Genomic DNA, 15,930 nt, shown 5'->3' on the forward strand with positions numbered 1-15,930 from the left:
AATTGGACAGCAGTAGAATTGCAGCTACAAAATAATTCAGCAGTTAGCCATTTACAGGGATTGTACACCTGCCAATGTTATTTTCTTTTGTTTTTAAATTTAGATGGATGTCAAAACTTTGGAAAAATAGCCTAATATTAGGCCGAATACTTATTCAGGCAAGATTCTTATTGAACCCAGTGGGAGTTTTGGCTTAGTAAGTCAAAGCTAACGAATAACTTCAGGATTGCGATTTTGGTTTCAGATGCACATTAATTAGAGTTGCATGTTAATCTTCTGTCAGATATTGTGCTGCTTCCCTCTTGTATTAAAAATTCTTAGGAAGCACTAGCCCAGTTGGAATTGAAGAGCCCAGGTTCATCTGCTGCTACCTGTGCCCTGTACTGCACAAACATGCTCCTCTCCGCCTTCCCATATGCAATTCAGCCCTGGCCAGCCGGAGACTTCTTGCAGAGGAGGCACTGCATGGGTAATATCCCTGCACCTCACTGTACCAGCAAGGGGATTATTTAGTTCCGTCTCTTTATAAGTACTGAAGATTTATCATTATTACAATATGAAATTATTTTATAAATATGAAAAAACAGGTGAAAAAGCCCATAAGGGGTTCTAATGCTTGTTTGTTTGTTTTTTTAATCTGTTTATTCACTTGTTTTAGGCACTGGCAGCAATGCATGTTACATGGAGGAAATGAGAAATATAGAGATGGTAGAGGGAGATCAAGGACGAATGTGTGTGAACATGGAATGGGGTGCGTTTGGAGACAATGGATGCCTGGATGACATCAGGACAATTTATGACAAAGCTGTCGATGATTATTCGTTAAATGCTGGAAAACAAAGGTATTTAATACTGACATCTAGCAAGAAATCTGATGCAAAATTTATGGAATACTGATGTGCTAGGAATAAGTGATAATTGCCTTCAGCGGATTTTAAAAGTGGTGTAATTAGATCTCCATTTACGGAAAATGGAGGGATTAAAAGGACATAATAGTTTACACCATCACTGTCCCCTGTTGGAGCTCCCTTGTTCCTGATTTCCCAGATGGATGACTTTCTCCATCTCTGACAGGTCAAGTGGTTGGAGTCTTTTCTCTAATGTCTACTCTGCAGTTGTCATCCTTGTTTTTGTCACCTCCAAGCTGTTAAACTGCACCACACTTTGCTTGGGACTACCTTCTCACGATCATCTGGAAATTTCAGCTACCTGAGAATGCAGCTGTCCGCTTTTTAAGTGCGGTGAGCTGTTACGTGTCCAGAACATCAGCTCAGAATGCTGTAATGGCCTCTTATTTGTGACCAGTTTAATTTAAAGGTTTTGGTGAGAACTTGGAAGGGGGAGTAGGCTTTGAAACTCTTAGTGCATGGTAGCCGAGTCTGCACAATGAGTTAACACGTGGCAAGCTAGTGTGCTTGCGATTCACGCTGCAGCTTGCTGCACATTAACTTGCTGTGTACGCAAGCCATCATATAAATATATTTATAAAAATAATGATTGAAGTGTAAAAACACACGAGGAATACAGTGAAGGTGGCAGACTGCTTGGGAAGCTCCAAAATGTGAGGGTACAATTTGAAGTCCATAAAGGATCAGGCACTGAGGAAGCTGGGAGACGCTTTTTTGCAATGACAGCAAAGTGAGCATGGAATGAACTTCCAAAGGAGTATATAATTCAGAGAGAGTTAGGCACTTAGGAGAGAGGCCATTTATAGGAAACAAGACTGTTCATGGACCTAATTGGACTATACAGCCCCCTTCCAATGTGAAATGTTACTTTGTACCTAGGTTGGATAGAGGAGCCAGTAAAATCTCAGATTTGCACAAAGGACTGCGAAAGACACTGTAATGTAGTGAATTATTGATTAAACAAAAAAAAGCGAAATGTACCTTGCAGTGAATTAACAGATGTGGAGCCTGGAGTACTGTGTATAATTCTGGTCACCCATGTTAAAGAAAGATAAATTCAGACTAGAACAGCTGCAAAGAAGGGCTGCTAGGATGATCATGGGAATGGAGAGTATTCTACAAGAGGAGACTGGGCAATATGTTTACAAAGCAAATGAAAGTGTGATTGTAGCACAAGTAAATATACCAGTGCTAAGCTAGCTAGCATGGGAAACAATCATAGTGAAGACTTGGTGGCACAGGCTTCTGCATGGGCTAGCAACCGGAGTACATACCCAGGGTCCCCAGTGCACTGGTGCTGTGGTAGCTAACCCATGCTGAGGCCTGTGCTGCTATGGCTTCACTACTGTTGTTACTGATAATAGCTGGAGTAAAGGTAGCATGAGTGTACTCCCACCCCATCACACCTTTGTTTGCTGTGTAGACTTACCCTGTAAGAGGTTGGCTTGTTTAGCCAAGTACAACAAAGGCCGAGAGAGAGGATATGATTGCTCTCTATAAATAAACAAGAGGTAGGGGGTAAACACCAAGGAGGGAAAAGAGCTATTTAAGCTAAAGACCAATGTTGGCACAAAAACAAATGGGTATAAATTGGCCATGAACAAATGTAGACTGGAAATTTGAAGATGGTTTCTAACTATGAGAAGAATGAGGTTCTGGAACAGCCTCCCAATAGGACTAGTGTGGGCAAATAACATAACTAATTTTGAGGCAGAGCTTGATAAATTTATGAATGGGATTATAGGATGAGATAGCATGGGAGTGGCCTTCCAGGAGGTCCCATCCAGTGCTATGTCCTGTGTTCCTATGTTTAGTTTTAATTATTAAAATAATACTTCATCCTAAACCAGTAAATGTTCATTTAGAAATTTTATCAATGTCCGTCACTGAGCACCTGATAGCAATAAAAATGATGTTACAAATCGAGAGATGTATATCAGATCCCCTGCATTTTAAAAGAAAAGTTTATTAATATGGGACCTCAGTACTCCATTGTCTCTGTTACTGTATTACTGCTGAGAAATGGGAATTGATCACTGATTTCTGTGTTTGTATATGAACAAAGTGTGAATTAGCAAAATTCTAACATTAGTAATTGTCAAATTCATTAAACGTTTGAGAATCATGTTAGCAATTCAACAATAGCTAGGAGAGCTAACAGGAATTGTTATACTCATGTCGGGGGCAAAATTGACAGCTAGTTACAAGAGCTGGGCAAAGAGGGTTGGTAAGCATAGATTCCAATAGAATACAGTATTTGAGTTTGTATAACACCTTTCATCTCAAGAACCTAACATGATTTGAGTACACCTAATTACACTTCACAACACCCATGTGAAGAATGAGGATAAATTAAATACTGCTCTGGCTGTGTGTATATCCAAAGAAAGGGGAATCAAATTTAATACAAAAGTTTCCTCAGAGAATTCAGTTATTCCTTTTCAAGGTCTGTCACAACTGTTTATTGTAAACAGCTAAGATATAATTAAAGAGCTAGTTTAGGACAGAGATGCTCAAACTCTGCCCAGTTGAGCATGATCTTAGTAATTTGGTTGGAATTCTGAGGAGGCAAAGATAATATGGATAAAATGGAACACATTGCATTTTCCATAATCTCTAGTATAGAGGCATGTCCTTGAGAAATTGCAAGTCCCAACATGCAATGTTTGGATCAAGATGTGTAGGGTTTCTTTTAACTCAATGATTGTTATGCATTTTGGCACATTTACTGTTGCCTCTACATCTGGACACGTGCAACAGATTAAGTGCAGCAAGACATTGAAATAAAATCTTCAATGATACAATATAAATAGCCCTACTCTCTGTACTGATGAATTCATCCAAAATGAAACCAATAAGTAATGGTAAGTAAGCTATACTCCAGGAAATACTTATGAACACGTAATATTACTTTTACCACTGTTCATGCACTTACTTTTTTCAGTGTGTTACCCAGTAGTTTCTGCTCTTTGTAGAACTCCTCTATGAAAAAAGGTCAAGCTCCAGGGACTGAAACTCAGCTCTAAACGCACATTGTCTGTGTAACCTACCAACACCGAGGCAGCTCCATTTAATGTTCTAAAACTCCAGTTATGAGACAGTGACCAAACTTTTCACTACTGTTCAGCATATCCATGTAAACAAGCTGGATTATTTATAAATAACATTCCTTCTGAACTGTACCATTGTCTTTAATTCCAGGTATGAGAAAATGATTAGTGGAATGTACCTGGGAGAAATCGTTCGCAATATTCTGATTGACTTCACTAAAAGGGGATTCCTGTTTAGAGGTCAAATTTCAGAGTCGCTGAAGACCAGAGGTATCTTTGAAACCAAGTTCCTTTCACAGATTGAGAGGTAAGATTGACGCCCGGTAGAATTGCTCCAGTTGAAATAGTGCATGTTTAATTTAGTACTGGTGTTTGAGGGGAGGAAACATCTAGGAGTGCAGTTCAACTCTGTTTGTCATTGGAAGGTACCTGTACCATGATCTTCATTAAAGAGCGATGAATATCAGCAGATGGAATTTTTCTGGAATTAAACTGATATAGATTATACCACACGTGTCCTCATTAACTAAATCTGAGCAACTGCTTGGCATTCAATTCTTATTGAAACACACACTGGTTTGTAAACTGTAAGGCCCTGCTTTTGCAAACATTCACGTGTGTGCTGAATTTTATTTGAGTAGCCTTACTGAATTCAGTATCCCATCTTGCATGAGTAAAATTGACCCCTAGGCAAGTGTTTGCAGGATCAAAGCCTAAATTGGGTAGCTCTCAGATTCTTTGATGTCAAAACTTATACACATTGGTAACTGTTAAATGGCACAAATGTCAGTGGTCATGGATAGCCTTACATATTTGACATATATCTTTTGTGTATATTTATGTAAGGTAGATGTTACTATTTTCCTTTTTTGTACTCTAGTGAGATTCAGGCTAATTGCCTCAGCTCACAGAATTTTAAACTGTTTAACTTGCCCTTATAACATACGTTTAAAGCTTAATCATGTGTTTTGGCTTTTTACCTTTTCTGAAAGTAAGATCCTCTAGCAATTTAGGAATTCTAACATTTATAAAATGCAACATTTTCCTTTTTAAGTGTCATACAGTAGTTTTACCTCTCCAACTGAATGTGCATATGATAACCCAGAAGGAAAAGAAAGATTCATGCCAGATTAGCAAAACTATTTATAGAGCACAATAATGAAATGAGAAGTTCACTTAGAACTATATGACTTAAGTAGGGAAGAAATGGGATCACAAATCAGGAAACAGAAAAATGATTTTGTGCTCAAATACTTCTGTAAATACGAGGGAAAATATTTTGTTTTTATCTGTACTGAAGGCCTATCAAGGCTGCAAGAAGAATTCTTTAGAATGTCTTCTCAGTTCATAGGAGTATTTCCAACTACCTCTTATGTCGGCAAAACATATGTTGCTCAGGGGTGTGAAAAAAACACCGTCCTGAGCGATGTAAGTTACGCCAGCATAAATGGTAGTGTGCACAGCGCTATGTCGGCCCAGGACAACTTCTCTCGCTGATATAGCTATTGCTGCTCGTAGGAGATGCTGTTACTATGTTGATGGGAGTGCTCTCTAGTCGGCATAGTATGGCTACACGAGAGATCTTACAGTGGTACAGCAGCATCGGTACAGCTGCCGCTGGAATCTCTCTAGTGTAGATATAGCCTGAGTCATAGTGATAGTAATCAAAGATGTTTTTGCTGTTTCATTTTATTGTTTGTATGTTTAAAAACAAAAACAAACAATTTCCTTGTTCTTATTGAATACATATAGTAGTATGTAGTAGTAGAGAGATAATTATTAAGCTATACTAGCAATAGCTACTCATTGATTATTTGAATTGTACTATTAGTACGAAGATAGTATATTGTAAAGTAATTTAAAGGCCATTTGATGTTTCAAGGAAATGCCTAGTATAATAGAGACTTATAAATACTTTTCTCATGGAAATATCCTTTAGAACAAATGATGAGGGAAGAGACATGCAAAAAAAATCCAGTCTGTTGAACCAATATTACTTCTAAATAGAACATGTTTCAGTGTTTGCCGTGACTCTTTATATGATGATTGATGCTTGAATGCAGCAGCATAGGGTGGAGAAATGAGCTGAAGATTGTGAGACACTCTCGTGAGTCCTAACCTGGCTCCAACAGCAAATATTTGCTAGATGTGCCTATGATGATTTGGAGGTTCACCCAGACCAATAAGAAGCTCTGTTATCGCCTGCTCTGTAACCGTGGGTACCTCTGTATTAATGCAGCTATGATTCAGAGCCTTGACACCAGCAGCATGCCCATAGCACAGTGGTCTCATCCTGGCTTCCACTGGCCCAGTTACTCTTTGCAGAGTGACACCAACAATTCTTCCGGTCCTGAGTCTCCCCAAAACTGTCTCCCCTGCAGTGTCCTGTCCCTCTTACTGGGTGCTCACAAAGGTAACACAAAGTTTGCAGCCTCTGAAGAGCCAGTATACACAACAGCTTGTTAGCCGAGCTGGGTTTATACACACACTGAGATAGCTTGTAGTAAAACTGAGAATAAGTTTATTAACAAAGAACATGGATTTAAGTGATTTCAAGTAAGAGCGAAAGATAGCAAAGGGTTATAAACAAAACAAAAATAACATTTAATTCTAGCAAGAAATATCGCTGCCTTATGTAGTTTCCTGCTCACTCCAAACTGCCAGCGTTCTCAGACCTGTTTTAACAGGAGGATCTAGCTTTTATAGATACAAAGCACTGGCTTCTTTGTTCTCTCAGGTGATGGATTATTCAAATATTCTCCTCCCCCCCCAATATTACCCCAAAGTTCCTTGTCTCTGTTTCAAGAGCCAGGAAGGCTTCCTGGGTGTATGGACTCTATCTCCTATTGTCATCTCCCCCACTTTCTAGTTTGGTGGCTTTGTTTACCTTACATGTAAATATTCTTTTCATTGTCCTCTGCGATCAAGCGGGTCAGACAAGTAAATACATGTTCCTTTGTTTAGGGCAGGCTGGGATTTATGGGCTTCCCGTCAAACACATTTTAAGGACATAGTTTTATCCTACATTTATAACTCATTGTACTCACCCCGTACATATATCACACAGTGGTTTTGGGACCAATGTGTCACCAGTTTGCATATGATACTTTCCGCAACATCTTTTAGATACAGATTATGACAATAGTGTGTTAGGGCAATGAGTGTGTCAGGCCTAATGTAAGTCATGGTATGGTGTGCCCTCTGCCCGTTGGCATTCATGGGCTCCTAAGCTCACTGTGCCTCACAGAGGGGTTGTGAGAATTTATTAGGTGTTAATTGTGGTGCAAATACTAAATATTGTTAAAGGCTTCATTCAGTGACCTGGTCAAACATCTTGTTCTCCTTTCTTTTCAGTGACAGGTTAGCATTGCTTCAGGTACGAACAATCCTCCAGCAGCTGGGCTTGAACGGTACCTGTGATGACAGTATAATTGTAAAGATGGTTTGTGGAGCAGTATCGAGAAGAGGAGCTCAGGTGTGTGGAGCTGGAATGGCTGCGGTTGTAGATAAAATAAGAGAGAACAGAGGATTAGACCACCTGGATATAACAGTTGGTGTAGATGGGACGCTGTATAAACTACATCCGCAGTAAGTATTATTTTTTTCTGCATTTGTTTGTAATGAGTGCTACACTGCTGTAGGTTTGGCCTTTCTCTGAAGTGTCAGATACTGGTCTCTGTTAGAGGAAGAATAGTCATTTAAATTAATAGCAAGCAAAAACAGAGCTTGAAAAACAATTATGGTTGGAGCTTTATAAGGGGAATAAGAGACTGTAAAAGGAATAATAAAGCATAAATAGTTAGCAGTAGCATGCCTGTAAGTGTACAGACTCACCTCTGCAGCGCCTCCTGCTGGTCATCCATGGGAATTAGCTCGTCCCAGCTCCGGAGCGCCCTCTGCAGGCCAGTGTCCCACTGCCTCTTGGCCCCCATGTCCCTCCCAGGACCTGGTGCCCCTTTATCTGGGGGGCTGCCCCTTGGCAGTAACCCCTTTCTCTTTGGGTCTTCCCTCCCTGGGGAACCCCCACCCACTATCCCCACCTCGCCTGAGAATAAGGCCACTGCCAGTCACCAACTAGCCCCGGCTCTCTGGGGCAGACTGCAGTATAAGCCACTCATCATCGGCAAGGTTGGGTTTGGACCTGCTGCCTTTGCCTACCCCTGGACTGCTCTCTGCAACCCCCAGTACCTATTTGCCTTTTGGTAGGCCATAACCTGGGGCTTTCCAGGCTGGAGCTCCCCAGCTCCTCTGCCTTTCTCCAGCCCTGCTCCACTCAGGTACCCTGTCTCTAGCTCCCTGCACCCTGGCCTATCTCCCTCTACAAACAGAGAGAGACTGTTATGCTCCTGGCTCCCAGCCTCTTATATAGGCCCAGCTGAGGCCTGATTGGGGCGTGGCCCAGCTGCAGCTACTTCCCCAATCAGCCTAGCAGCTTTTTCCCTTCCTACAGCCCTCCCTCTGGGCTGACTTTAAACCCCTCAGGGCAGGCGCAGGTAACCACCCCGCTACAATGCCAAATAAAAAGTAATGAAACTCATTAAATAAGTTGGAGGTCAGAAATACAGGCGAGAGCAATAGGGCCATTAAATAGGGGAGAAAATCAAAGAATTATTGCTTCCTGAAAAAGAAATGACAGAAGAATTAAATGGTTTCTTTGCATCAGAGTTTGATATTGCAACTTTGGAGGGTGTCTGTGTGTAGTAGTGAGGAAGAACTGTAGAGACTGACATTAATGAAACAGTGGTAGGCAAAAATAAAGGAATACAAATCAGGTTACTTCCATGAAAGATATGGCGTAAGCTATCAAAGCTCAACCATTAACTGCTGCTAAGTTAATAATGGTGTTGCAGTTGTCTAGATTGCCCCAGTCAGGGTTTGGAACACCATTGTGCTAGGCATTGTCCACACACATGGAATGAAGAGACGGTCTCTGCTCCAAAGAGCCTTTTAAGTAATCATTTGAGACTGAGAATATTCCAGGAGACTGGAAAATGATAAATATAGTTCCACTATTTAAAAGAAGCTAAACATTGCACATTGCAAGTCTAATGTATATATTAGGAAACGGTTTAGAGATAATACAGTGTGTAAGTCACTGTGGATTTGTGGAAGATAAATTGTGTTGGAAAATGTCATGACTTTTGCAGGGCTGTGAGGAACCAGTAGATTCAGTATATCTTGACAGTCAAATGTGGGCCTGACAGATTATCATGTGAAGTATCTAATAGTGGGGGTAGATAATAAATTAGTAAAATGCTAGTGATTCTCAACCCATGTTTTGTGTAAACATGTAGTTTAGGGTCTAGGTCGGGGATTGGCAACCTTTCAGAAGTGGTGTGCCGAGACTTCATTTATTCACTCTAATTTAAGGTTTCGCGTGCCAGTAATACATTTTAACGTTTTTAGAAGGTCTCTTTCTATAAGTCTATAATATATAACTAAACTATTGTTGTACGTAAAGTAAATAAGGTTTTAAAAATGTTTAAGAAGCTTCATTTAAAATTAAATTAAAATGCAGAGCCCCCCGGACCGGTGGCCAGGACTCGGGCAGTGTGAGTGCCATTGAAAATCAGCTCGCGTGCCGCCTTTGGCACGCATGTCATAGGTTGCCTACCCCTGGTCTAGGTTATATATTTCCCATAACTTGTATACTTTTGAAAATATATACAAATTTATGGGTTTCCCAAATCCCCTGCTTCCATCACCCCACTCCCTGCTGTGACATTAGAGAGGAGAGCTCCTAGGATTACTGTGACATTCCGGGGTGTTGTCCAGACCAATGAGGGGCTGTCACCCCTGCCCTGCATACTTGGGTGCCTCACAATGCTTTGTAGCTCCCACCTGAGCTGTCCACAAACAGCCTTCCAGCATGCAGGTAACACCCTGAGTGTGTATAGCTGCAGCCTGCCAGCCACACATCAGTCACACTCTGGCTTCCGCCAGCTTTGGTTACCACTTGCAGGGTGACCCGAACATACTCCCAGTCCGGGTTTTCCCCCAAAATGTGTGTTCTGCACTGTCCAGCCCTCTCCTCGGCAGTCCAGACATATTAGGTTCATTGCCTCTCTAAGGGGATCCATATACAACAGTTTGTCTCCCTAAATGGAGTTACCCACACAGGTCACAACAGTGGATTCGTTTTGATTAAAGAATAAAATAAGTTTATTTAACTACAAAGAGAGAGATTTTAAGGTAGTACAAGTGTAAGGCATTAAATTCAGAAATGCTTACCAGAGAAATAGAGAACACTCTTCCTAGGACTAAAACTTAACAAACTAGACTTGGTTTCAAGGTGAAGTCTAATACCACATGTTTCCGGTAACGTTGCTGACAAAACTCGCAGGCCAGGACCTGCTCCCAAAGTCCAGTGGCTGTTTGTTTTGTCGCCTTAGGTGAAAGAGAGAGAGATGGATAGGGAGAGATACCTTGGGGTGTCCCCCCCGCCCCCTTTTATAGTCCTTTGAAATGCATTTTTCCAAGGGTTACCCCTAGATAAAACTCATTCCCGCTGTGAGGTTGAAGTCATGGAGTATTGTGGTTAGAGGTTTCATGCGGATCCATTTGTTCCTGAGCTCCCCTCCTTGCCAAAAAATGGCCACTTGATAGGTGATTGCTCATCAACTTGGATGACACCTGGCTAGAGACGTCAGCTTGTTCTTTCTCTTTTTGAGAGACTGGTTTACTCAGACTTGTCTAGTAAACACATTTCAGGCCTAATTTTGGCTTCTGTTTATAACTTTGCACATAATGTTACTACACATATTTCATCATGATATTAATGACCAGTGAGTTATAGGTTTTCAAATAATACCTCACAAGGCATATTTTGTACAAAGCTTATTATAGTCGTGTGTAGGGTGTGACTGCAGGGGTGCATTTGGTACAGTTACCTCGTAGCAGCAGTGGTGGGAGGCAGGAGCAAGCAGCCCAGGTGGTAAAGACAACTCTTCATCAGCTGTGGGGCTTAAGGGAGCTTCCCCATAGACTTCCCAGAGCCAGTGAGTGTGTGGAGAGATAGGATAAACTCCTGAGTCTGTCTCGCATTAATGATGGTAGGAGGGAAGGGCAGAGGTAGTATAGGTTCAGGCAACCATGCGCCTACAGCTAAGGGGTAGAACTAAATAGTTATCATTTAAACAGCTTTTTCCTTTCATAACAACCATTGTTATATTGTCTCCCAATCATCTGCACTCTCCAGCAATGTTCTTCATCTCTCTTTATGTGCCTAGCCGGTGTTCAGAATTTTGTTGGGACTATGTTCCTCATGGCAGAATCCTGTAGCGATGCTGCTGGATTACACTTACATCCCTATCTGTTTGTTTTGTAGCTTTTCAAAGATCATGCACCAAACAGTAAAGGATCTCGCACCAAAATGCAATGTGACATTCCTCCTTTCGGAAGATGGCAGTGGGAAAGGAGCAGCTCTCATTACTGCTGTGGGATGTAGACTGCGTGATGCTGAGCAAAACTAAACTCCAGAACACTGGCTTTAATTCTGCCTTTCGAGCACTTTCTTATAAAGCTGCGACTCTGTAGTCTGAACTGGTAGAAGACCAGAATTCACTGCTTTATTGAAAAATACAACTAATGACATAAAAAATAGGATACAAAATAGAGTGTGTGCTGTTGATAATATCACCCATCTCTGGACCCCCAATCTGCATGTTTCTTTTCCACCTGGTTGGTACATACATTCCCCATCTCTAGGTCATGAAAATCAGTTTATTATTTATGCAGCTGTCAAAATAAGTTATTCTTTGAGATAAAATTACAGCCAGACGATATACATTAATGAGAGCTACTGTTAGTTTGTATGAAATGTATTCTCTCCAGCAGATACTACGTCCAATGTTAAATGCACCACTGTTATGCTGAACATAAAATCAAGGTGTTTATGCTTATAGAAGCAGAAGTAATAATTCCCTCCTGAATTTCTGTCTAATGTTGTTTCACTTAAAATGACTCTGGAAATATTACAGTGTGTCAGCACTGGGTGCTCATGTAACTCTATAGTGGGACTTAGAATATGACTTATTTGCTTCCTCAGTTCATGTTTTATTACAGTAAAAGTAAATGGCTCTGTCCCACAAATCTGGTATCACTGGCATTTCCCATTGCTTCCGTGAATAGTGTTGTGTTACCAACTACAATATGTATTGTTTAAAGAGGAAAATCTTTACTAGTAAAATCAAGTGATTGCTTGGGGTAATCCAAATCTCTGGACATGGGAAATCTGTGGTCTTTAGCAGATTTTGTTGTATTTTTCAGAGTCTAAGATTTCTTGTAAAAGTTTTCTATCCTTTTTTTAACTAAATAAATCAGCACACTGCTGTTTTGCTGAGTCTGTAGCTAAACAGACTGAAACAGCATCATACAGAAGTGTAAAATTCCCCCTCTTACTTTAAAGAGGTTTTTTTTTTTTTTTTTTGCGCTTCAAAGCAAGTTTTAATGTTTAAACACCTTCTCAAAACAAACACCCAGCTAAAGTTAATGATCCTAAGGAAATACCAGGGTCTGGCTTTGGTTTGGACGTTAAGGACCCAGGTGCGTAAAACAAATAAACCACAAAAACAATGCCAGGCCCAGTTATTCCATGGACTAAAACAACGACGACAAAGATGATATACATACTGAGTATCCCTTCCTATGTTGAATCGATTCTGTCAGTGTAAGTATTTAGCACATCTATTTTTTTTAAACCGAGAAGCAAGTTAAGCCAGTCTACATTAAATAACTTTTGCATGTCACACTTTTTTTCCTGCAAAAAAAGGAGCATCCTTTGTAGTTAATTCCTCCTTTTCTACCAGAAATGAATTGAGGTCTCTGCATGGTTTTTTCCTGCAGAAAATCTGGATATGCAGCTTGCTCTTCCCTCTTCTTGTGTCACTCCCAAGATTTGGATTGCCCTAGTTATTGATAACATTTCAGTATGCATTATGATGCACTGTGATTGAATGTTGTAAGGTAACATGTGAGTCACAAACAGTACTTGCAGCTTTAAGTGTGTGTGTGTCTACCTGAAGAATTGCATGCCTAACTGGTTTTGCAAAGGTAGAAAGTCTTTTTACTTTGCACACTAGTAATAGTTATACTAGTGTTAAGTGATATTTGTGAAAATATTAAACTTTTTTTGATGTGTGTTAACTGGTGTCCCGTGATTCTTTCTGGAAGAGGCTCTGTTGGATGATGGCTTGGTACTTTGCAAAGCTCTTCTGTTTTATAAAGGTATAAAACCTCATCGCAGCAATGTCAGGGGTTTTTATATTCCTATGTACTCTATTACTAAGGAGGAGTCCACAGGCATGACAAAGACTTGGCCTATTGTACTAAAGCAAACCTGCTTAGAAATACATTTGGCCAGCTGTTCAGTCCAGGATATGATAGATGCACCTCTGCAAAGCTGCACATACTCTTATGGAGTCCACAACCGCCTTGTTTGTGCGCACCATCTGACATTTGTACACCCACATATGTCGGGTAACTACACACATCCACTGGGTTGCATATGCAGTTACCTGATCTGTATGTTCAAATGTCAGTTTGTGTGCACAAATGTTGTGCTCTCGCAGGTGTGCCAATTGTGCCTCTAGTTGAAACTACAACTCATAATCTCTGCTGTCAGCCTGCCAAGACCCAGATATGCATCTGTAATCCAAAATGATTAGACAAAATAAAGTGAGAAGCTTGCTATGCTGAACAAGGTTTTTGTTTGCTTGTTAGTGTAAGTTACATTTTCTATCATTTTAATTGCATGAATCTTATTTATGATGTCAACAATCTTTTGGAGATGGCTTGAGCCATAAAATTTGGATCTGACTTTTGAGCATTAGTAAATTTGGGTCTGTTTGAATCTGAGAATTTGGTTCAGTATAGAGAGACTAAATGGCAGCAAAATTCAAATCTGGATCAAAGTTTAGATTGTGAAACCTCTTCCCACTAAATTTGGAGGTGCTTGGATATGTGGATGTTTGGTTGGGCCAATCTTCATAATTTATAATAAATAAAAAGGAGATGACAATAAGCATGGAGGTGGCTTTGTGTTTATAACAGTGGAACTTTCGCTGTCATGGAGGATAGTTGATGTGAGATGAGAAGCCCTAGTTCTTTTCTAAGCAGAAGATAGATGTATGCAGGACTTTAATCTCTAAACTGCTTCTTACCCATAAGAAGTGTGTTAAGAGTGAAGTGCAAGTCTTGATTGTATTTTTAAAAATGTCTTAAATTCCATGTTGACCAAGCAGTAATTGAGATGTCTTACAGTGCATTATTTAAAGGTTTGTGGCTTGAAGAATAAAATTATGATCCTTACTTTGTAAGATGTTTGTTATTTAAAAATGATCATATAAACCTTATTTCATGGGAAAAGTGTCATTTACATACCCATGTTATGCTGTCATCTGCTCATGCTGATTTGAGGGTCCTTTAGTGTTTCTCTTACAACGGTCTCATCGGCATTTTAATGTTTTAAAACAAGCAATTTTTGTTCATTTTAAATTAGCAGAAGGTAAAAATAAAGAGTTTCCTAATTTCTGAAACTATTTTGTGCTTTTTGTTTCTTCTTTTTGTTGGAATGATGAGATTCTTCAGACAATTTTTCCTTAATGAATACAAGGGACTCCTTTTTTTGGTATTTAAAAACAAAAATAACTGTAAATGGCAGTTCTCAGTAACTGGATATTTTAACTGCAGTTTAATCATTTCTATATCTATATATTATGAAGGATTTCATTTATTATTCTGGAGAGCCATCTTCTTGTTACCTTGTGAATTGCTATAAATAATGCAACCTGCCTTACACTCCACCGTCTTATTGCTGTGCCGACTGAACGATGGGGAAAGAGTCTCCACTTTCAACTACTGCATTAGCGACATGACAGATCTTATCAGAGATCATATTCTGATTCCTGCATAGAAATTTAGCGATGATTTCTTCAGTTTTAGAAGACATTCTCCGAATATGAACCAGAACCAGGCTAACAAAAAACATCAGTGATCTGATCCATCAGAAAATGGTTGCAACCTTCATAGCCATACAGTTCAAGGAAGGATGGTGATGCTAGCTGTGCAACATGCTATCCCAGCCCTTCAAGAAAAAGAACAACCTGATGCCCAGAAGGGTAATCTATATCCCACTCCCTCAATACAGCAACCCTTCAGTTCCTTACTAGGGTATTGTAGAGCTGTTTAGTGGGAGGAAAACTCAAGGTAGTCACCAAAAGTGCAAACAATCTGGTTATATGTCAAGAAGAGATGGAAGATGAACTAGCTTTCTGGAAGAATGGACACAGGTCATGGTGGATTCTCCATCACTGACCATTTTAAAATCAAGATTGGATGTTTTTCTAAAAGATACATTCTAGGAATTATTTTGGATTGCAATGGTCCCTTCTGGCCTTGGAATCTGAAATGGTTGGCAGGCACAGTAAGTGAACTAGTGCTCTCTGTTTAGTTGCTTTTATCAATTCAGGTTAAGCTGTCCTTAACATCTGTGTAGACACTTTAACATCATTACAGTTAAATTAGCTGGGTCATATTGTAGCTGAGGAATGGACAACTATAACACAATTGTAAAGGGGTTATAGGGTGTTAATGGGGCTTTCCAGTAGTGTTAATCTAACTTAGTTGAAAAAAGCACCTTTTTGCATCATCTAGGGATAGACCCATAATGATGTGTAACTCAGGCTTACAGTGACTAGGAACACTTGACAAATTTCTTTAGCAGAGAATCTCTCCTAAATTGCTTTTATTTCCTGTAGCAGAAGGAATCATGGTGGTTCTTATTAAACAAAGCTGTCTTCATTTCAGTTTCTTTCAGAGACTGCTTATCAAGGTGTGTGTGTAAGAGAAAATGAGCTTTCATTTTTTTTTATCTGTTGTACTATATTTAGTAGCATCACTATAGGTGGTTTCTTTTTCTAACTCCCATTCATTTTCTTAAAATAATGGTAAACAGTTGCATGCCCCCCAAAACC

At 39.9% G+C, this 15,930-nt stretch overlaps 1 protein-coding gene across 1 annotated transcript in view; it reads left to right on the forward strand.

Annotated features, from left to right (window-relative positions):
- HK1 (hexokinase 1) overlaps positions 1 to 14,488 on the forward strand; it is an 88,139-nt gene extending 73,651 nt beyond the window's left edge. Inside the window, exons 15-18 of the mRNA XM_034777320.1 lie at positions 659 to 842; positions 4,110 to 4,265; positions 7,313 to 7,546; positions 11,286 to 14,488. Of these exons, the coding sequence (XP_034633211.1) occupies positions 659 to 842; positions 4,110 to 4,265; positions 7,313 to 7,546; positions 11,286 to 11,430 (719 nt within the window). The 3' untranslated portion in view covers positions 11,431 to 14,488. The remainder of the gene's footprint in view (positions 1 to 658; positions 843 to 4,109; positions 4,266 to 7,312; positions 7,547 to 11,285) is intronic.
- The last annotated feature ends 1,442 nt before the right edge of the window (positions 14,489 to 15,930 follow it).

The sequence above is a fragment of the Trachemys scripta genome, chromosome 7 (genome assembly GCF_013100865.1).
Source record: "Trachemys scripta elegans isolate TJP31775 chromosome 7, CAS_Tse_1.0, whole genome shotgun sequence".
Classification (NCBI taxonomy): domain Eukaryota; kingdom Metazoa; phylum Chordata; order Testudines; family Emydidae; genus Trachemys; species Trachemys scripta.